Source organism: Syngnathus typhle, linkage group LG9 (assembly GCF_033458585.1).
Source record: "Syngnathus typhle isolate RoL2023-S1 ecotype Sweden linkage group LG9, RoL_Styp_1.0, whole genome shotgun sequence".
NCBI classification, from domain to species: domain Eukaryota; kingdom Metazoa; phylum Chordata; class Actinopteri; order Syngnathiformes; family Syngnathidae; genus Syngnathus; species Syngnathus typhle.
In genome coordinates, this window is record NC_083746.1 from 4,047,141 (window position 1) to 4,070,212 (window position 23,072).

A 23,072-nucleotide genomic window follows, 5' to 3' on the forward strand; every position below is an offset into this window, starting at 1 on the left:
GGCAAAAAAAAAAGTAACCTATCATAAGTTAATGTGCTTTTAACTTTGGCATGAAATAAGCAATGCTTTATGAAACCTGTACAACTTTATCAAAATAAAAAAATTCAAATGATTCCAAACATATAAACTGAAGTTAATTGTCACCTAAATTGCCATGGCAGCCAGCTGCATTTGGGTTGATTTGGAGAGCGTTGAGGAAGAAGCCCTCTGATTCCTAACAAATGAAGACACACATATTGAAATATTACTCTTTTTTTTCCCTGAAATAAAAAGTATGCTTACTCACCTTGTACTTTTCTTGCTTTCCCAGTACGTTGGCCAGTGAAAACATGATGGTGTGGTCGTTTGGGAGAAGCCTCAAAGCTTCTCGTCCAATCATCTCCGCTTGGCCCAAGTTACCTGGATAAGAGGGTGGAGCTTAAGTATTTAAATGTGTTTGGTGTCTCAGTCAGAGATCAAGGTCATCAATCATTCAGTTTCAAAGTAGAATTTGCAGTCAGCTAACAAAGTGCCGTCATCCATGTTTACCTTTTTCCAAATGGCTCCTACTGTCCCTGCCCAGAAAGCTAAATATCAGGCTAATGAACTGGTATTGGTATCATAGTATCAGAGCATTTTTTGAGTACGAGTACAGACATAGAGAATCGGCATACTGGTATTGGTGTCTGCATATTCTTGTACAAGATGTATTGCATAGGTGTGAACCGCTGACATTTTTCACAAAAGAGATGGTCATCAATTAAGCTTACAAATGTGTCAAATGTTTGGCACTAAAGTGTGTTTGATCATTTTAAAAAAGATTGGCTGAGGCGACCGAGATTGTGTGTTGACAGACAGAAGTTAAGACGAGCAGCTTGCACATAGTAATGACAGGCTAATAAAAGCTGGTTCACACAGCAACTGTCAGCTTTTATTTATTTTGGGGATGGAGCGTTCACCCTGTGCACACACGGACGAGCGGTTTGGTCCCTAATTAGGGATGAACACAAGGCCCGACTGGGTTATTGATCTCTGTCACCGACCCGTCTGGTGTCTGCCCGCCCCCCGAAAATGGAGGAAACAGACAGGCAAGTCACGAGACTTTTGAGAAAAGCAAATACCACTATATACAACATACCACTTTCCCTTTGAAAGCAACACCCATTATTCTTTTCTCTTTTTTGTTTGTTTGTTGGTGAACAGGGGAAAGGGCTATGATTATTTCAATCAAATTTGCGGATGGAGGGAGGGGGGCCTCTCGGAGGGGCACTGCTCTGGCTGTGCTCGCCCACGTTTGATCAGCAAACATGCCGGGCACTGATTGGATGGCTGCAGCGCCCTCCAGGGAGACTCCGCCTCCCCCACGGGAGCACCTCCCCGACAAAATGGCCGGTGCGTTCGGAAATCAGAGCATTCTCCACACGGCGGGGAGGAGCGCCTTGAGAAACTCGCAAGACAAAAGCCTTAATACATAAATTTCAAGCATTGCTGATTCTCGCTCTTCCGCTCTAATCTTGTTGGGCTGCTTTGATTTGCTTCCATAGGACACAAACGATGACAGTACTTGCCCGCCAACGCCGAGACACAAAAACTAAGGTCTTTTGTTAATGTCAACAAAATATGAAAACATGTTCACGGGCAGACGGAAGTGATCACAGAAGTGCTTCTAAAATAATGAGGATGGACAGATGGATTATTGTACCGTATTATGAATAAGGACGGACTGAAAATGATGGAAGGGTGCCAAGGTCGCAGAAGGACCAATGATGGATTGGAAAAATTTGATCAAATTCCCATCTCTAGTTGTTATCGTTGTTTGTGTATATACTAGTGTGCTACCGGAAGCAGAGTCTTTGTGTATTTTTTTGCATAGTTGCCCAATAAAGATGATTCTGATTCTTGTATAACCAAGCAAAATGATGTGTAAACATTTTTTAAGTCAAGCTTCAAGTATATTAGGTATGTGCGTGGTTGTGCATACCAATGTTGTCCAGTAGAATGACCATGTTGTTCCACGCCAAGCTATGATCAGGTTTTAGTACTGTCGCGTTCCTCCATGCGTTCAGAGCCTCCACGTGTCTTTGCTGGTCAGCGTACTGGCAGCATGAAAACAGAATATCAAAACATGTTTCATTTGGTATGTACAGTATCATAAGGGTTTTAGAATGTGACACTGTGACTTTTACAGTGAAATCTCTTGGGGTACGTTCGGAGAACCAATATGTGATAAGACTGTGTGAAACCCAGTTTAAAATTATTTTTAAAATGAATTAATCGGTCCTTTTGGCTAATTTAATAAGGGCCAGGAACCTTTGGAATGACATTTGCAAGAGCAGGACGTTGGATTGGATCCTATTAGTTTCAGGAACCAACCACACCAAGACCAAAATAATTGCTGGAATTTCAGCGGCCTAATTCTCACCAAGCGACCCAAGTTGTAGTAGCAGTCCGGATACTTCTTCCGGAAGTGGATGGCGTTCCAGTAGCTCCTCTCCGCTTGCTCAAACTTGCTCAAACTGTTTTGCACGATACCCAGATTCATCCATGCGGCAGCGAAATCCGGTCTAAGATAAAAAAAGTTATCAGCGGTGCGCATTTTTTTTGTCACGTTGCTCACAACTTACTGGATTAAAACAGCTTTGGATAGGAGCTGCTCGGCCTCGATCAGCTCGTTCCTCTCCTTGAGGATGTTACCCAAGTTGTTCATGGCGTGCACGTAGGTGGGATGCAGCCTGCAAGACATGCACGGAGCATTTTTCAATATTTGCTTGGAACGTGCCAGTGAAAATTAAACACTAACCTGACGGCCTCTCTGTAATAGGTAATAGCAGTTGTGGTGTTGCCTCTGTCAGCCAAACTCTTTCCGACGTTGTAATGGACCTGAACAATCACCGCACTATTAATTTCAATATGCAACAACATTAAAATGAAAGGTGTTTTTTTTTTTGTTTTTTTTTACCTTGGCATTGAGTGGGCACACGTTCAGTGCGCTGGTGAAAAGGCTTTGCTCCGACCGCCACTGGTGACTGCGGTGAGCACAGCGAGCCACAAATGTGACCATCAAGGCTAAGATGTAAAAGTAAAATATCTTCTGTACGGAGAAATAAATAAAAGCAAAACTTCAGATTACAGAGCATCTAAACTATATTCATCTGGAAATGTTTGATTTTTTTCCCAGTCTGTCAAAGTGAGCCACAGAGGTTTTGACAAGCAAAGGAGGAGAAAGAGCTGATGCAGATGTTGCTATGGCTTATTTGGGCACAACCCATTCCCCACCTTGTACTTCACCCAGCGGTGGCAGCAGCGTGCCAGGGCGCAGGCCAAAAGGAGGCAGTAGCCGGATGAAGGCAGGTAGAGCACACGCTCGGCAATGACAAAGCCCACCCGGAAAAAGATGTTGCAGGCCGGCAGAAATGGGACCACCAGCAGCACCAGGGCCAGACTTAGGGTTCTTGGTCAGGAGAGAGAACATTACATAAAAGAGCACACAGAGTAAAAGTTGTCTGGTAAGAACCAGGATGAGAAGGCACTGTCTTCATAATCAAGCTCACTTCGAGACGTAGAGATGGTTCCGCTCGCTTACCTTCTCTGCTGGCTGTCTGGTGAGCACAAGGCTTGGCCTACCAAGCCTATCAGGATGCACCAGAGCAGGAGCGGCCACACCACCCTCCAATCGGTGGTTGACTTAATGAGCGGCACGCAGCCCATGGACCAATCAAAACACAGCCACCAGGGACACAGCAGCAGCCAGCCATTCAGGGCGTAGTAGTAATTATAGTTGACCACCTGTCAATCACCAGAATGGGAGGCGATCAAGAGGGAAGGGTAAAAATCATTTTAGAACTATGGATAAAATATAAAATTAGATGTTTAATTGAGTTTCATTATTTTTTACAGGCTCTACAAATCATCAAATAGTGTATGCAAGTACATCCTCAATGGGTTTTTTTTCCACGGGTCTGTTTCTATGTATTTTTAACAAATATGTACAAAGAAATAAATTAATTTGTATCAAAATGAAAAAAATCACCATACACAAATGTTAATGCTACAATAAAATAAAGGAAAATGAACAATGAATAGTTATGAAACACAGTTTATCTACTTTGTACTAGAGTTGTTAACTTACGAAACCCTTTGGCAGTCTTGTTTTCTTCGAGAGAGAAATATCTTTTTTATTGCATTTATTTCCTTCCGCCGTGCAGAAACGACTCAAAATTAAATAAATGAGTGAGTTATCAGTATCGGTCTTGCGAGACAGGGATTTATCGATAGACACAATAAAAGCTCTTTTAAAGACAATAGCGGCTACCCGGTCTTACTCACTCTAAGAAACATGTTCTCTGCGAACGAGGCGGGGTTGTCCACTTCAGTGAACGCCGGCGGCCCAGTTCCCATGATTCTCCAGCGGGTGTAGAGCATGAAGAAGCCGCCTAGAGCCATGAAGGCCAATCGAATAGGCAGGCCCGTCCGCAGCATCTCGCGTGCCTGTCAAAAATCATTTCGTACATCATATACAGTATATAGGTGCATACATAATGCATGCATGTGTGTGTGTGTGTGTGTGAGCCTCCCCAGACCAATGGACTCTAATTAACGCAGCTTTGCATATGCAGTGTATGCAATGTGACGTTAATCATACGAGGGAGCACATGATTTCTGACAGAGCAGTGTGGGGAGGCGGGGTACTGTAACTCACATTAAAAGGGGTCTTCCTGAGGACTAGCCTCTGGCTCAGTTCATACACGTCAACATTACAGATGAGGAGTACATCAAAAGCAGCGTTTACACCCTGGAGGGAAAACGCAAAGACACGCAAGACGGACATTTATATAATCATATAGGTCAGTGACAAAAGAATGCATTAGCTCCAATTACAGTATTGGGTTACACATAAGTCAATATGGATGTCAGCCCTCGCTATCTTCAGTCTGATTATTATACAGATGGTCCTAAGAGAAAGAATTCAATTTGAGGACTGCGACTGAATACAACGGTCTTTCATATTAATAGATTTGTTGGAATAAAACATATATCCCATTGCCGCAAACTTTAAGCTTAATGAGGTGGAAGAATTTCATACCAAGACGGTGATGCCTTGTTCTTTACAAAGCATGGCGGCAGCGCACAGCGAGAGACTGACGACAATCCAGCCCACAGAAAAGTTGCCATCTTTGTCCGCACCTGAAAACAAAACCATCAAAAAATGGTGGAGTTGGTCAAATGGAATCAGTGCGGTCTTGTCGAACAAACTCACCTTTGTTGAAAGCTTTACAGTATGTGAGGAAGGAGAGATGGAAGAAGAGCGCACACAACAGGTCCGCCCGACCTACGATGCCTGCCACCTTTTGTGGGGAAATGCAAAAGACCACACAAATAATATTAAAAGCCCCACAACTGGATTGCCCAAAATTATGTTGACACAAAACCTTTGCAAACTGAAATATATATATATATATATATACATATATATATATATATATGACTAATAGCCTTAGATGAAGTAAAATGATAAAGTCCGAACCGCACCAAAGGGAAAAATATAAAAATAGGTAAAAAGGAGAAAAGAAAAAAAAAGCAACAGACTTTCCACAATGATCGGTAAAGCGACACCGGCACTGTAAAAGAGGTGAATGTATTTTTTCATTTCACTTTTGTTTTTGTATCTAGTTCCAACTGTAGGAGTACTCACAAAAGGAGAACAGGACTTCTCATTAATGTTAACATGTGACTCCATACAGTGTGTGGGTACAGTTTGGTGAGCATCCTGGGGTTGCCTGCTTTGATACATGCAGCAGGCCAGCCTGAGCCAACCGCGTGCCCGCCGCACCATTCTCGCCCTGCATGATTAAAGCGAAAATGAGAGCGGAAGCCGGCGCCTTCCAGCCACGCTTCACAGCAAACACACGCAGGCGTACATAGCAGGTCAATAAACATCCTATGGCGAGGCGTCTGCGTTGTCCACATGCACCTTGGTCCCAACGCTCCCAGCTGAGACGGCCCGTTTGTTCTTGGCCTTAAACCACTGCATTGTTTATTGTGGAAAAAACTCAGGATGACACAGACACCGTGGCGCTCTTGCAGGGCATCTGCCTTGTTAGTTGACAGCTCCAAAATAAAAATGGGATGCGGCACAATTTCTCCGTAGGGGATCGCTTCCTGGTTAAATTCAAAGCGGCGAAAGGGATCTGGTTTAATTGGCAACAATTAACGTGGCGGGTTAGCAGGAGACCCGACTTCAGAGCTCTGGAATAACAAATGAAATTGTTGTAATTTACTGTTCCAGTTGCTTTGTTCCTGTTCCCTATCCTTGCTGACTTTGGGTGAGACTCCAGCCGATTGAGGGCAAGACAAAGAATCGCTCAGACATATGGACAATGCCGCGTCTTCCATCAACCTAACGTAGTTTTGCAATGGGAGAAGATGAGAAAACCCACGTAAACTTGACAAGAAGAAACCAAAGAGGAAGACCAGCACCAGAATTAGAACCCTCAACCTCAGAACAGTGAGACAGATGGATGCGCTAATGACCCTTCCCACCTGTTCTTTTGTTATTTCATTTTCTAATGTTTTTGTTGAAATTACAGATTCCTATTTGGAATTTTGCTCTGATTAAAAAATAAATAAATCAGAAGCTACTCACTAGTTAGTTACTCAGTACTTGAGTATTTTTCTCATGAATATAAGTAATTATTTGGAGGATTACTTTTGACTTTTCCTTGAGTTACATTAAACCTAACCCTCTGAAGTAAGTCTATTCTGAAACAAATCTATTTCCTGTTACTTACGCTTTCTGTGTGGACGGGATGTGCAGCGAAGAAGAGCGCGGCCAGCAGGGAGGTCTTAGGAGCACGGTTCAGTAGGCGAGTCTTTTCATCATAAGCCAGTCCACCAATCAGCAGGGCGAACACATCCACCATCAGAGCGGAAATGACGGCATGGAGGGCGATGTTCAGCACGTGGAAGCCCACGGGATGCAGGCCGCCTGCCAACATGTAGTTCAACCTGCAAAAGCACAGGTTTTAAAATGTTGCTAATGTGACATGATTGGTCGGCCACTGGTAAACCAAATCTGTAGTTTCCTTTTCTGTATGAAGGATTGACTTGACGGACTGAGCTAACCCACACCAAAACCATACCAAACAAAAACTGACGACAATGTTAAATAATAAAAATAAATAATAATAATAAATGTATTTATTTTTTCTTTGTTTAGAAAGGTTTTAAGAGAAGGTGGATTCAGATAACAGATTACCTTAATCAACACTACTCGTAACTTGGAATGTTTACATCTGATTAATATAAAGCTGCACGTAAAAATTGTAATGCTACTTTTGTGTCACGCTCATAGATTTGATCGAATGATACCTTGACAATCAGAACCAAGCACCTTTTCTATTTTCTAAAGCTTGCCAATACTGGGTGTGCTGAAGCAACAGAAGAGTACGCACCTAAAAGTAAAGACAGTGAGTGGTCTATAGGATTTGTGACTGGAGTTGCTGCTCAGGTTGCTTCCCCAGAAGTCATTTTTCCAAATGTTAGCCAAGGGTGTTGTTGGCTTCAAGTCCTGCCACAGACACAAGAAACACATTTAACACTGCATGTGTCTAATATGTAAATTTAACATCAAATGTTGAGAATTCTATCTCTCTATCTATACACACATAAAGTATATGTGGCTCTGAACCGGTTGCCCGCCAATCGCAAGGCACACAAACAACCATTCACACTCACACCTACGGGCAATTTGGAGTGCTCAATCGGCCTACCAAGGAGGTTTTGGGGATGTGGGAGGAAACTGGAGTGCCCGGAGAGAAAACAGGCACGGGGAGAACATGCAAACTCCACACAGGGAAGGCCGGAGGTGGATCAAACCCACACCCTCTGAACTGTGAGGCGGGCATGCTAACCAGCGCTGGTATGATTTTTCATGAAACATCAAATTGATGTGCATTATTTATAGTATAAACAAAACTATATACATATTGAAAAATAAATGGATAAAACCTTGTTGTTGATGATTGCCTCCGAATCGTCAAACACAAAATCCCCATCATAACTATTGATAAAGCACAGCACTGCCACCAGAGCTACAGTGATCTTGGCCTGAACCGGACCCAGCCTGGGGAGGGGGACTTCCTCATCCCAAGGAACCTCAGACAACGCCATGATGATGGACCAGCACCTAGTTCATTCCTTAGCATCGTCCAAATTCCTGAGGACACACAGATGTTGGCATGTATTGTTGGACCCCATCACATACTTGTGCACGAGTGGCAGGTTGCATTCTCTTACCTATCATTTGTGCAGCTTCGTGACAGGTTGCATCTTTGTGCTAGCTTCTTTGGCTGCAAGCTGAAGTAGAACACAAAATCCGCCAAAGGCAGAAGTGCATGCAAACACATTACGTCAAAAAAAAAATCTGAAAAGGTTGTATTGATGGGTTACTTACACGCCAGTGTTGTGCTATTTAGCTTTAGCATGTTTCATCGGATGCTGCTAAGATCATTATTGTTCGGGAGGTAAACGCAACCAACACACTTTAATCAGTGTTAGTATTGCTGGAAAAGTATTCTTTTTTTTTCTTTATTTAAAAATCTAATGGCAGTTTGATTGCAAAGGGAATCATTCGCAGGGAGACGACTGCAGGATGTAAACAAATAGTCACGCGTTGACTTGAGTTACTTCCTTATACGTCAGACTCACGTGGCTATTTCCAACCAATGGATGGCTTAGTTGTGACGCTACTGAACTAATGGGGGAAAAGAGGAGCGGAATCAATGAGTTCGTAATACGGAGTTAAAAACATATACGTACAATATTTTTTGCCAGACAAGGGTTGTACAAATTCGAACTTGAGGAAAAAACACTTAATAGGAAATGCCACGGGTATATGGCTTGTTATTTTTGTTCCCCTGCAGGAATTAATATGCATGCACAAAGATGTGCAAAATGCCTTATTGGAAAATACAATTAACTGGCATGTTTTTTTATTATTATTAATTACACATTTATTATACATACATAACTTACAAAAGCATTATCTTGCAGCAGTTGCAGGACACATACAACAGTCAACAATCACATTCTACCCAATGTTGTCTTCAATGAGCCTAATGTAACATGCGTCTTTTGGGAATGTGGGGGGAGAGATACTTGTACAAAACCCACAAAATAACAAGGAGCGCATAACTCCACAAAGGAAAATCACATTAACCACCATTATTTCCCACATTAAGTGCCATTCCTTTCCAAGTGAACAAAACAGAAAGCGCCGCTAAATTTCTACAAATGAAATTATTTCATGTTTCTAACGAATATTAAATATTAAGTGAAGTTGCTCTGCAAAAAACTTGAAAGCCAAAGACAAAGACCGAAACTTTTAATCTTGTCTCTGATCACAGCAGGTGTCACAAACGGATATTCTCTATTGTGTTGTTTATTAATAAAATTGTTTGTTAATAAAAACTAAATTCGTACTTGGCAGCCCATTTCAATTTGTTTGTTGGGTGACTCTGGTCCCCGAACATAGACAAAGATACTACCAGTTGTCCGTAGAGAATGAATCGCTTTGATTGTGCACTTTTAGATGCAAAGGAATTAATGAAATATGCATATGTCACCAGCCCCTTGTGTGGCGATCCACTGGGTTTTGCATAAAGTTGATGGTGAAATTCAAAGTCAGCCAAGGTACAAGTACTTTTTTTTTTCTCATTAAATATTCCCTTAACTAATACTTAAAGTCAAAGCACGGTCAGTGAAGGAACCACTGCTATGTCTCAACCATAACTTTGTACATGTGTGATTTGCCTGTATTCATCTGACGTGCCAAATGCCAAATTATTTTGTTCCAAAGGTTTTTCTGAATTGTCTAATTGTTGTTGAATATATTATAAGCAGGCTGGTTGGTAGGTTAGTAGTTTCATTGTTACCCTTCGCCAATAATCTTCTATCATCTCCGTCCAGTCATATTCGGACAGTCGTAATCTCGATGCTTTTAACATGCAGTAGTGTTGCTTGAACTAAAACGAGATCAGGATCATTGCCGCTATCCCTCGTGCAGTTGCAATAACACCACCAGTGCTGTCACTTAGCTGATGTTACATGCACTCCAAGTGCAATGACAGCTGCTGCCGTAACATTCATTCACATCCACACAGTGCCACGAGGAAGACGAGTCGCCCGCTGCAGTCAACTTGAGTAAAGACTCCCTCGTTAATGAGCCGTGAACAAGTCATTTCGTCCTGATTGGAGTTGTGGCGTGGTGGCCTTCACAGTTGAGGAAGATGGCAATAATGAGGCAGAACGCAGCAGGCAGAACACAGAAACCATCACTTAAAGAGCCAAAATGGATGGCCGATAAAATGACAAAGGCCTGTTCTCATAATAATGACAGATAAGCGCAAAGTCAGCATCCTCTTGTTAAAGTATCATTTTGGGTAGCAGCACCTTGATGAGCTCATTATAAACTCAGTGGGAGAATTTTATGACCATATGACACTCAGCCGACACTTTAGAGATGTATATTTTGGGTTAATTGACAAGGAGACAAGAGAATTTGATACATTAGATGCCATTTTACCACGAGGGTGGTGGCCATTGGGAATTTGGGGAAATTCACGGAAGGCGAGTTCGTTTCAGGGCCCGTCAAACCCTGCAGACGATTACATTTCGGCACATGGCAGCCTCGTTGTTAGGTCGGCGGATAAGAGATAAGAGATAAGAGGAACTTTATTAATCTCACGTGTGAGAAACTGCATGTAACAACAGCCCGATTTACAGGAAGGTACAAGTAGGGGGATAAAGGTGCAAAAAGAGACTTCTGGACCGTAGTCCTCCGGCATAAAAAATAGAATACAATATAAAAAGAAAAATATGGAAAAATAACAACAATTGTAGTAAAACTAAAAATATAAGCTATGAATATTTACAAAAAGAAGAAGATAAAAAAGTAGTGGTAAAGTGTCGTAAAGTGTATGAGTTTAGTAATGCTAATAAAAGAAATAAAAGAAATAGTGCACGGGTTATGGAAGTGAAATAGAAGAGAGGAAGGGTTGCACTGCTGTGGGAGTGATCAATCAAGGCCAATCAAAGTGGCTGTTCTCATTCCCTTTAAATATAGCTTCAGACATTAGTGTTTCGACATTTGCGAGACTATGCCGCTCATTGGCTGAGATCATACACAATGATCATACAATATATCTATCGTACAATGTTTCAGAGGGTTTAATGTTGACGTATTTATGAAAGAAATATGTCACATTAGACCTGCTGTCTTCCCTGCAATGTTCTGATGTTATCTGAGCTGGCCGAAAGATTAGATTAACTTTTGCGGATGCTCAGTCAATGAAAATAACACCTAGAACGTTTGTTCATTCACACGTAAAATGACCGACTGGGAAATCCATCTTTTTCAGCTCAACATTTTTGTGGAATGTTGCACAAAGCGGCATTGACAATCAGTTTGCTGGGGGGAAAATATACAGTATTTGATGTAAGAATTCAGAGTCTTCGCTAGCTTATGCTTCAAGAAAATTCATAGCTGTTAAAAGGCTGCTGTGTATGCTCCGTGAATGCGCACAAGTGATGCAAAGCATTCTTAACTGCATTCGGCCATTATAAGTGCACATTGAAATAACCTCTCTTTCTGCTGAAGGACCCTTTTGTTCTCTACGTGAGGCCGAAGGACAGCCAGGTGGCGACGGCGATCCACTCTGATAAGGGCTCTCACATCAAGACAAGTACCTGGGGGACTGGCGTCCATTGCGGGATCACCGGGCAAGGCCCTCTGCAGGAAGGCATTTGATCCGATTAGATTTACATTTTGCTGCCATGGCATAGCAGCAACACGCTTGTGCAGAGTGCACACTTTATTATTTGCTCCATACAGCGCTAATGTTTCATGTTGCTATATGCTTTTTCCAGTAAGATCTAATTATAATGGTCACAAGATAAATGAGTCTGTACTTCATGAACATACCTGAGATCATGGCAGACTTTGTCCCCGTCAAAATGTGTACCAAACATCTTTGAATAAGGCTTTATTATATATGCACATTAGAAACTTGTGCATGCCAATCCACCGTTATTAATATCGAGTCAAATATGATTAAACATACCGTATTTTCCACACTATAAAGCGCACCGGATTATAAGGCACCTTCAATGAATGGCCCGTTTTAAAACTTTGTCTATATATATGGTGCACCGGATTATAAGGTGCACCTTCAATGAATGGCCCATTTTAAAACTTTGTCCATATATAAGATATATACATTTGGCCCGCGGGCCGGACTTTGGACACGCCTGCTGTAGTGGCTCAATATTGGTGCATGTATAAGGTGCACTGGATTATAAGGCGCACTTTTGAGAAAATTGGAGGTTTTTAGGTGCGCCTTATAGTGCGAAAATACGGTAGATATTTTACTTATTATATTTTGGGCAAGCATACCTAATATTATGAAGTGCATAATAAATAATTGAGGTAGTTTGTAGTCCTATTTTAGTTGTCAAAAGGTGTGCAGGCATACCTAATGTTATGTCTACTGATTGTATACTTCATACCCGTCCAAACAGCCACATGAGCCAGAATGTTTGCTTGCCTCGAGACAGACACAGATATTAAGTCCTGTCCTATTCCATTAACTTAACCCATTGACTCCACAGGTGTCTTTGGCCCCTTAAATGACAGCGCTATCACAACACATCAAGACTCAGAATGGAAGAGTGGCAGCACCCAGCCAGCAGCTTGCCCAGTGTGGGCCCATGTGTGGAAAGATGGGAGGGATAGTGGGATTATACGCTGCAAGCCCGACAACTTCTTCCATTCAAGAGGTCAAAATAAAGAACCCGAGAGATCGTTTGGGGAAAAAAAAACGTGTGAGACCTGGTCTGTGATGTGATCCCCGCTGTTGCCTTCTCCCCGGTGATGCTCACCAAAGTGTTGCGCCTAAAACCTTCTTGTCTACGGCACCCCTCGGGCTCCCAGATGATTGACAGCTTGTCACATTATTTTACAGCCGTGCTAGTGGAGACAGCGAAAGGGAGAGCAGGAACAGGCGCGAGAAGTGATACTGGGGTTAGTGCTAAGAGCAGACACACACCCTTAGGAGCCTCCAGTACACTGTGTAGCAGCTGCAAAGTGAAAATTCTGTGTGTGTGTGTGTGTCTGTGTGTGTATGTGCGTCTCTGTGTGCTTAATAGAAGAGCCCAGATGTATTTGCATCAGGTGTACAATGCTGATATTTAGGTTGGTGTAAAGGACAATCCACTATTCCTTGATGAGATGATCATCATACTGTCGGCTATTTTTTGTGCAAGTTGTACCTGGAATTTCATATATCCCAGTAAAATATTGGTCAGTTACAGAGTTTGTTTTGTGGCATTTAAAGATATTCTGCAAAAGTATTTTCTAGATGATAAATCACAGTTTTTTTAACAAGACAGAACCTGACACCAGAAGACGTCAAAAGCTTCCAAGTTCCACCCCAACAGTCAACTTTTCAGAAGTACCTGTCATTCCATTTGTGACAAAGCGACTTATTGTGACGTTTATTCGTCATGAAATCTCACCGTGTGACTCGTTGCAAAGATTTAGAACCTCATCGTCACTCGAGGTCAATGACCGTTGGCGACAGAGGTTGACGTTCAGGCCATCTTAAAACCTTACAATATATGGGAATCATGTAGGCAGATGTGCTTGCCCACGTGGGTTGGGACCTTTCAGGGCTCGGGCTAGCACAGGTTTGCTTCTCAAATTAGAATGACGGATGTCACAATGCAACTCGTATCAAGTTCCAGAGATGGAAATGACAGCTGAATGACAGTGACTTGTTGCTGCTGTTGTCAGTTTTAGGTTGTGTCTACCCCCTCCAAAAAAAGTTAACGTAAAGTCTTGTTTAGAAGGTTTTTCTCCAATTCCAGGCTGGAGCCACAAACTGGCCAATCACAGGGCAGGACATACACGACTGTCTTGCTTGGACAGGTCCATTCCAAGCGCAAGATGAAGCAATGCAGATAGATGTAAGTTGAATTATTTGTAAAATAATAGCTTGTTGACTAAATGGTAATATTATTCTAATAAAGTGAGGCTAACTACACGTTTGTGGTTGGAACATGAGTTTATGGCTTTTGAATTATTACAAAAATAAATTGAGGGCAAGTAAGCTTTATAGAGACAGTGTTGTTCCTTAATACTGCTGTCTAGATTTCCCTTGTACACAGTTAATAATAATAATAATGATAATAATGATTAAAAACAAATTCAAATATATACTATATTTTTTTAACATCTATTCCAATCAATTCAATCGCCAATGGCCAATCACAGCCCAATACTGAATATATTTTTGGATTGTCAGCTTTGTAATTATGTCAGTATAATGATTTGCAAATGTGAATAGGCTGTTTGAAATATAAATGTCAAAAAAAGAAAATAATTCTCAGCTTTGGATTTGTCTTTGCTCTTAGTTATTACAAGTGACAAGCATATATATATATAGATAGATAGATAGATAGATAGATAGATAGATAGATAGATAGATAGATAGATAGATAGATAGATAGATAGATAGATAGATAGATAGATAGATAGATAGATAGATAGATAGATAGATAGATAGATAGATAGATAGATAGATAGATAGATAGATAGATAGATAGATAGATAGATAGATAGATAGATAGATAGATAGATAGATAGATAGATAGATAGATAGATAGATAGATAGATAGATAGATAGATAGATAGATAGATAGATAGATAGATAGATAGATAGATAGATAGATAGATAGATAGATAGATAGATAGAGATAGAGATATACTATATATGATCAATGATCATTTGAATAATCGTGATTTCAAATGTTACCAAACTAATCTTGATTAACATTTTATTTCATAATTAAGGGGCCCTACTGAGAGGTGTAGGCTAATTTCTCTGGGTATACATCACTTGACATTCCACTTTAAAAAAAAAAAAAAAAAAAAAAAAAAAAAAAAAAACACCCCTTCTTCCCCTGTCTGCAAGGCTGCCTTAAACATAAAGACTGTGCATGGATGAGTGAGTCAACAAATTACCACAGCCACTAAACGGGGCAAAAAAATGATCCATATCCAGCACCAGTCCTTACCTTAGCTCTTTTTGTCTGAGGCTTTTAAATAAACATGATCTTTGCTCATTGCATTTAGTTAAGCGCGTCCCTCCACATGCTTGACTGCTTGTGTCCATCAACTCGAGGGAACCCAACTAACACACATGAAACCCGCTACAGCTGCTGCTCTAACCTTTGAGTGTCTCCTAAGGAGCGCAGTGATATTTGCACTTAATAAAATTATGCCTACCGGGAGAATATGCCGCTGACATTTGCCATTTGTCAAGTTGAGGTGGCAGCGAGAGCTTTATGAGTCATTAGTGTTCCGGAGTGTGTGTGTGTAAGACAGACAAAGACAGAGTTAATCAGTCCACAGTGACAGTCAATGTTGAATGTAGTGTGCAGGAAGGAAATATTAATTGTCTTTACTCTTTTCATACAGCTATATAAGGAAGAGAGCGATCCACAAAATTACATCTAATTTATTTACACCTGACAAAAAAAAGATTTGATTGTTTGCAACAGCTCCGGTAGAAGCTGTCAATTGCAATTTTCCGTCTCGTCTGTTTTACGCAGCCAATCAGGATGTGAAAAGAGATGCCAATCAATTTTGCTTAATAAATATAACTTCTGGCTCGTCACCTGTCACATATTATTGATCCATAAACCGGGACACACATATGATACGCACAAACCTGTGTAAATATAATCAAAGAGTCAACACGAGAGAGAATAACCTCGTCCTTCATGGTTTGTGTGATGTTGTGCAGTGATTCTTCTTCCAGACAGTGAAGATCTGATTTGGAAAGACAGAGTTTTGGTATTTGCCGTGACAGCATCACACCAAATTATTTGCACAGTAAGGACAGAGAAAGAGGTTGACTGTCCAATCTCTGTAACAATCATTTTCACATCTCCAATTTACCTTGATATGAATTGCGATTGAACTGCTGAAACTTTGAAATATTGTAACGCAAGTGCAATGCATTATGGGACATATAAGTTTCTGATTGCCCATCTAACATTTTTAGTGTGATTGAAAATACTGCATCTGATCATAATTTTAATCTGAACTCTGATCGGATTGAAGAAATGTTGGCCATGTAAACATAGCCAGTGGTTTGATGAACATCCAGGGATATAGTATAATAAATATAGTGTTAAACATAATGAGCAGTCTCAAGCAGGAGCTAATAACAGTCACAGTGAGGACGAGACACTCACACTCAGACTTGGCAACATCACAAACCACCTGACCATGCGCCACCTCTTAAAAGGACTTTTTTTTTCTAGACATTTTATGATTTTATTTTTTGTGTTCAAAACATTTAAAAAGTGTTTAAAGGTGTGTTTTAATAAGCCAGATGTGTTTAAAGTGTATGGTAGTGTTACTACTGTAATAAAATGTCACTGTAGATCACAGGTGTCAAACTCAAGGCCCGGGGGGCAGATACGGCCCGCCACATTATTTTTTGTGGCCCGCGAAGTCAAATTGTGCATCAAATTCGTGTGTCATTACTAGAATTGCAAATTGTCTTCACTTTTAATATAACACTTTCCTAATCAAAATACAAAAACACTGCTTTTTGCTTTAATATCAGTTTGAAATGAAAACTTCTCACCTGCTATTTGCGTTTTTGGAACTTCAGAACTTTTAAACATGTCGCTTTGTCATTTTGATATATTCTTTCCCCAGTGCTCACAAAGCAAAGTCACTTCTTGTGCAATTACCTTTTATTCTGCACTTTCCCTGTAATGTCACATCCATTTTCTGCTCCCTCACTCCCAAACGACCATATGCATGCGCAATTTAGCATAATAGCAGAATTAAAAACACAAAATTATAAGGTAATGTCTCACCAAGGGCTATGCATAGTCACATTAAAAACACTTTCTCAGTGATCTGTAAGATTGCTCTCTGCGGGAAAATGTAATTGTTTGAGCACAGCACCCCCTGCAGGTATGCATTATTTTGTGCTAATAATACCCTGCGTGCGCATGAAGTCTTAGGTAACCTTTCACTGCAATTACAGGCCTTTCTGCTTTGATCGGTGGGTAATTGAATGGGGTTAAGCACGTATGATTTCTCTGTGAAATTTCGACCCATATTTCAGTCTCGCCTGCAAGATTAGACAAAGCACCGGTGGCCCTGTAATTAAAGAAGCCAGGTGAACAAGTAGGGAGGCAAGCAACCGGAGTCACTTGAACAGGACTGATTAGGTATTTAGGGAAAATTAGATTTTGCTACTCGGGTGACAAAGTGTGCCATTTCGTTTGGTGCTCTGCGTTCAGTGGGGTGGCAATCGACTAGCGCACAAATCGAAAATGACTTTTTTTTAAACATTTCCACAGTGGTATAAACCTGGGGGTACATGCCAAGCATGAAAGAGGATTTTTAATTAAATATTGGGGAGGATTAGATTTTTTTTTGGAAGGGGGCCTAACAATGAGGGAAAAGCCTTTTTTTTTTTTCTTTACGTCAAAAACTAAACTCATTTAAAACTATCGACCCCACTACGACAGGGTTTCCGAATCTGCTGTCTTGAGCCCAACATGGGTCGCGACAAAGCTATTAGATCACCAGAGAGTAAAAGGCTGTAATCTACTCAAATGATGCTGGCATGCAAGTTATTGGCAAAAAGGCTGTTGGATTCATCTTTTGCATTGGTGTATTGAATCTGACAAAATTCGAACACGTAATGACGAAAAGTACACAGCAAAACCAGAAACCCTTCTAGGCCATATCTATACAGTATCTGTCTCTCTCTTTCTCTCTCTCTCAAGATGATATTTGGCTGCGACCTCACACCAAAAAGCCAAAAGTGCGAGGTCAAAAAGTGACACTTTGGTCTTCAGGGAGTGACAGCTGCGGCCAGTGGATAGGCGCCAAGCGACAAAATGGAAAACAAGCAAGCTTTTCTACCTTCATTTTCAGTGGAATGGATTTTAATCAACACATTATGCCAGTTGTTAATTGCTTTTCCCACCTGCTGCTAAAATAATTAGCTACTTTTTCCAAATTATTGTAGTAATAGCCATCTGGTTGGAAACGGGTGGACAAGATCAGGCCTGGACCTGGCAGGAACGCTGACAAGACATGCGATGCAGGCGGTCGGTTGCTACCTTATCTCTAAAGCAAAGATTTTTTTTTTTTTTAATCGCCCTGCGATTAGCTACAACGACCAGTCCAGGGTATAACAGACCCCTACCCAAAGATTGCTGCCGCTTACCCTCAAACATAATGAAGAAAAATAAAAAAATGGACTAAGCACTGAGCATTGATTATTTAGGTGGTGTCGCACATTCTAGTTTAATTTGTGTCGAGTGATCGTCACATGGTGTGTATTAGAGAAGTCAATATTTGAGGAAATAGATATTTATGACTAATTTCACTTCAAGAATTCTCATCTTGAGTTGTAGTTTTTTTTTTATAAGTGAGTAGAATGAGAAAAGGTGCGTTCAGTAAAAGTGATGGTAGGGATCTTAAGGTAACATCTCACTGGGAAGGAAACAAGCCTGCGCAGCCAGTGGTGGACTTTAATTATAGGCAATCTCCACTTTCAGACAGACACCACACTTAAGAACTTCCTGGCCAATTACCAAAGTGCCTTAAGTAAGCTGCGGACATGCATGATGGAAATTGACGGGCGGAGGTGGGCGAAAAACAATGGGCCCCGTATGAAGCGGCGTCTTTCGCAGAGGCAATTAAAAGACACAAATGTTACACCACGCAGGGCTCAAATGAGAAGAAAAGAGGAGAGAGGCGCTTTGATGAGTCGGTTGTGAGCTTAGTAGAGCTTAAGAGGCGATGGTGGCGGAGAAGAAAAGGGGGAGCAAATTAAAGACTGTTGATTAGCGCGAGGCCCGATGTCACACTGTTTCCCTACAGGACCATATGTCCCTCAGAGAACTCACTCGTCGAGGGCCTGGAATGTGCCACAAAAAGTCAAGATTTCTATAGAGCGACTGGGTGTCCCACCGGCAGCTGATTCTCTGCTGCGCTCCGTCGCGTTCATTATCACGAGCAAGGGCCCGTACACTCTTCATGCAAAATTGGCAGGCTTTTGAATGGACAATCCAAGAGCCTGTCTCCTTTATTGGGCTAATTATGTGTCTAACAAGGGTCCTTGTTAAGGGTGAAACGCTCAACTCTATGAATTTGAGTACATTAGTCAATTGGTTCTGAAACTAACCCTGACTGAGTGTAAGAAAGAAATTGGAGGATACAATTTGAGGACAAAAAGTAGTTTAAAATTGATGCACACTAAAGTATGTTTGTGTCTTCCTGGATTCCATTTCAACAATGCAATGAGTCCTGACTTGTTTTCATAAGAGGCCACTTTTAACAACAATTTAAAATCTGTCTTGAGCATATAAAACATAAAATTAGTGCTTGAAAAAAAAAAAACTGAGGTCACGGACTCTATGGAAACAGATTGAACTATTCCTAACTACTAAGTGGTGGTGTCATACCTGAGCATGTTAATAAAAAAATGGCTTACCTTGCTCATCATCATTTGACTCATATGAGGAGGTCCATCCTCATTTTTGTGCGCATTGTCATCCCGGCCTTGTCAAAGCAATTGCATTGCTTGCATAGAATCCATCTACGGTTCTGTAACTGAATGAATATTTCTTCTTCACCAAAGGACACTGAAAAAGAACAGTTTGTTGAATTTATTTTACCAAGTGGTTGCACATAATAAAAGCACCTGGATCAAAATATTATTTTGAGTGGAGCGATAGTCAATTGCACTAAACATTCTGGAATGAACAATAGCATCTTTGAACTGCTCAACTTCACTTACCATTTGGTTTGTTTGTTTTGTTTCCCAATGGACTCTGGTAGAGCCATTTATTTGGTCAAGTGGTCATTTGGAGTGCATTGTTCTCCATAGGAAAACCAATAAAATTACACTAAGAAGACAATTAGCAACTTACCAATGTTGCAATCACTCGAAAATGTAGTCAGCACTCAGTGGAATGCTGACTTCCACCAAGTGGCACTAACTGTGTTCTGTGGGTGGCCATAATTGAGACGGATACGATCCTTGCTGCATCTGAGTTTGAGGGCGATTATGAATTGAAAAAGTCATGTGATATCAGTATTTACAAAAAGAAACTACTCTTCTTCCTTATGAATGACCATAAGCCTTTAATTAGAAGATAGGTTTGTAGAGAGATTTAATCATATTCACAGTCTTATATATATAATCTATTATTTTTCTCTTCAGTGAACACTTCAAATAACATCAGTGTGTGTAAAAAACTGAGTAAAGCTCCAAATAATCTTAATAGCTGCATACAAACAAATACATTGGGGACATTATGCAACATTACCAAATCAAATCGCTAATAACACATCAAAAGTGAAGATAAGGTAATACTCGGCGTTGTTGTGAATCACTAAAGTAATATTCAGTCGGGCAAAGATTTTCAGCTTCACGCACTTCTTTAAACACATTGCCATTATTCCGATCACCAGTTGAAATAAGTAAGAATCCTCACTTTAAAGTCAGAATTCTCACTTTAAAGTCAGAATTCCCACTCAGAATTCTGACTTTAAAGTCGGCATTCTGACTTTTAAGTCAGAATTCCCACTTTAAAGTCAGAATTCTGACTTCATTCTCAGAATTCTGGTAATACTTGGCTTTGTTGTGAATCACTAAAGTAATATCCAGTCGGGCAGGGATTTTCAGCTTCACGCACTTGTTTAAACACAATGTTATTATTCCGATCACCAGTTTATATAAGTGAGAATTCTCACTTTAAAGTCAGGATTCTGAGAAAAAAAGTCAGAATCCTGTCACTCCCCCCCCCCCTTTTTTTTTTTCCTTCACTGGCCCTAATCCTCTTCTGTATCTTCCGTACAGAAGTGTATAAAGTGACCATAAGAAAATCCATATGCATATGATAAATAAAGTGAAAGCGACATGAAAAGAGCTTTGCAGCTGAATACACAAACAAGAGCAGCTTTTCCTTCATCGATCCAGCGTGTCCTCGGCGCTCACACTTGCCAGATGTGCCTACAAAGCAACATTTGCAGAGGACAGGAAATATGTTTCCCAGAGGTATCAGCTTGACGTTTTGGCTAAAATAGTGTCTCTAGATTCAAAATAATACAGTTTCTTCATTGACCCAGTCAGGAGTCATCACATACATCCAAGGTCATTAAAAGTGAAAAAAAAAAAAAAAAGCACAGTGCCGATAGACCTAAATGTCGATGAGGTCGTCGCCGCTCTCGTCGCTCTCCACTGTCAGCTGACGGGTCCACCACTTCTTCACCTCTGACCCCGAGGAGGCCTCGTCGTTGACAGGGTTCATCTTACAAACGATGGACTTGACGCTGGTGCGACCTGACACAAACACGCACACACAGATGAGAAAATACATACTAGGGGCCAAAACCTGAGGTAAAAACAGATCTAATGAAAGATAATCCTTTATTTTAATTTTAATTATAACAGGATATTGACATCAGGATGAGAATACCCCATGGAAGTATGGGTGGGGGGGGGGGGGGGGGGGGGGAAGAAAATTATGTACCGCAGCCACATTAAAACCATAAAACAGCTTTACTTCATTTTTGAATGCATTGGTATAATGAAGACCAAATGCTTCAAACAAAAGATCTTTGTTTTTGTCTTTTTTGTGTTTGCGCATGAACAATTCTTACCCAGTGGCAATATAGGAAAATTGCTACGCTTGTAGCATTTAGCTACGACTACCTTTGACCGTATTTGCGAGTACGTTCGAATGTAATTGGATGTTCAAACATACAATACCTGTGAGTACATTCAACATATTGGCCAGTCAAATATTTTTTAATCCACGTTGACAACTCTGTGCTTTTGCAATTTTTAAAATTCATTATTACCTTTATTTGAGGCACCTTGTTGAAATGAAATAATATATAAAATATAGAAACAGAAATAACAATATTCTAAGCGCACAAAAGCACAATCATAGAGTAGTTGCTGAATTAATGTGTACAAGTTGTTAAAATTTGAGTTATAATGAAACTATAAACTTGGGCCAGTATAAATGACTTATAAAATCATATTGTTCTTGAATATCAACCCTGTCTGACAATCATCCAAAACATTTTTTTCTATAGGAACAAATTTTAGTGCAACCATGCCAGGATAAATTGATTTCTCAATGTCTCACTAAGCGGTGGTGTTCTATGGAGACAAATGGGGACGTCTGCACACACACCTGCAGGCAGTCGCCACTGTCCCAGCTTCCTCTGCGGCTTGCCCAGGTCGGAGGAGTCCTGCCTGTAGCCTCCTCTGTCCGACAACGTGGGACTGAGCAACTGCTGGAGGCCGCTCATCTGAACAAAGAGGACAGATCTTTCCGTGTAACCCTGCAGACATTGGTGTGACGTGGTTTTACCTCAGGCTGCGAGGGGTTGTCTGGGTTGTTGGCGTTGTGGTCTTCGCTCGGTACCGTGGTCTCAATGCTGGGGGGGTTGAGGAAGCGACTCAGTTCCTGCTGCTGGCTCTCTCTCAGGCTGTGGATGATGCTACAGGACTGCTGCTGCTTCTACAAAGAAGACAGAGGACAAAGCGTCATACATGCCTGCGAGGGCGCACATGCCGAGGCAGCGACGCCGGCTGCCACGTGGAGGAAACTCACGGCACGAATGCGTTTGAGGCACTTCTTGAGCCACATGCGTATGGTCTGCTTGGCAACTTCCTCCTCAATGGTGTACTCCAACTGTTCCCTGGCCAACAGCTCCTCCAGCTGGAGAGACTTGCGAATGTCCACGGAGCGGTAGGACAGCATGCTGCCATCACGCACAATCGTAGGGATGTAGAATAAAATACACGATTCAGACATGCTTATTGGAAATTCAAACTATTATATTTCATCATTTTAGAGAAAAAGACTATACTCTTATTTTGTTGTTGATTTGTGCAGTAGTGATTTCCTGAGTGTAGCGTGACTTGAAAACAAAATGCTCAGCAGAAATAGATAGGCTGGTTGAGATTTTA

General features: G+C 41.0%; 2 protein-coding genes across 5 annotated transcripts in view; both read right to left on the minus strand.

The window, feature by feature from the left end:
• The window catches only part of tmtc4 (transmembrane O-mannosyltransferase targeting cadherins 4), a 28,228-nt gene extending 19,544 nt beyond the window's left edge, over nucleotides 1–8,684 (minus strand). For all 4 annotated transcript variants that reach the window (XR_009715778.1, XR_009715777.1, XR_009715779.1 and 1 more), the window contains exons 1-18: nucleotides 8,432–8,684; nucleotides 8,275–8,334; nucleotides 7,987–8,194; nucleotides 7,431–7,546; nucleotides 6,768–6,984; nucleotides 5,237–5,324; nucleotides 5,063–5,163; nucleotides 4,679–4,771; nucleotides 4,306–4,467; nucleotides 3,563–3,765; nucleotides 3,256–3,430; nucleotides 2,939–3,070; nucleotides 2,780–2,859; nucleotides 2,604–2,711; nucleotides 2,402–2,543; nucleotides 1,961–2,075; nucleotides 287–399; nucleotides 145–214 (exon numbers count right to left, since the gene is read on the minus strand). Coding sequence is in view for 1 of the 4 variants with exons in the window: in XM_061287451.1 (XP_061143435.1) it covers nucleotides 145–214; nucleotides 287–399; nucleotides 1,961–2,075; nucleotides 2,402–2,543; nucleotides 2,604–2,711; nucleotides 2,780–2,859; nucleotides 2,939–3,070; nucleotides 3,256–3,430; nucleotides 3,563–3,765; nucleotides 4,306–4,467; nucleotides 4,679–4,771; nucleotides 5,063–5,163; nucleotides 5,237–5,324; nucleotides 6,768–6,984; nucleotides 7,431–7,546; nucleotides 7,987–8,148 (2,077 nt within the window). In the remaining 3 variants the exon portion in view is untranslated. The remainder of the gene's footprint in view (nucleotides 1–144; nucleotides 215–286; nucleotides 400–1,960; nucleotides 2,076–2,401; nucleotides 2,544–2,603; nucleotides 2,712–2,779; nucleotides 2,860–2,938; nucleotides 3,071–3,255; nucleotides 3,431–3,562; nucleotides 3,766–4,305; nucleotides 4,468–4,678; nucleotides 4,772–5,062; nucleotides 5,164–5,236; nucleotides 5,325–6,767; nucleotides 6,985–7,430; nucleotides 7,547–7,986; nucleotides 8,195–8,274; nucleotides 8,335–8,431) is intronic.
• Nucleotides 8,685–20,239: 11,555 nt separating this feature from the next.
• The window catches only part of nalcn (sodium leak channel, non-selective), a 42,781-nt gene continuing 39,948 nt past the window's right edge, over nucleotides 20,240–23,072 (minus strand). Inside the window, exons 41-44 of the mRNA XM_061287846.1 lie at nucleotides 22,714–22,864; nucleotides 22,471–22,620; nucleotides 22,291–22,408; nucleotides 20,240–21,428 (exon numbers count right to left, since the gene is read on the minus strand). Of these exons, the coding sequence (XP_061143830.1) occupies nucleotides 21,286–21,428; nucleotides 22,291–22,408; nucleotides 22,471–22,620; nucleotides 22,714–22,864 (562 nt within the window). The 3' untranslated portion in view covers nucleotides 20,240–21,285. The remainder of the gene's footprint in view (nucleotides 21,429–22,290; nucleotides 22,409–22,470; nucleotides 22,621–22,713; nucleotides 22,865–23,072) is intronic.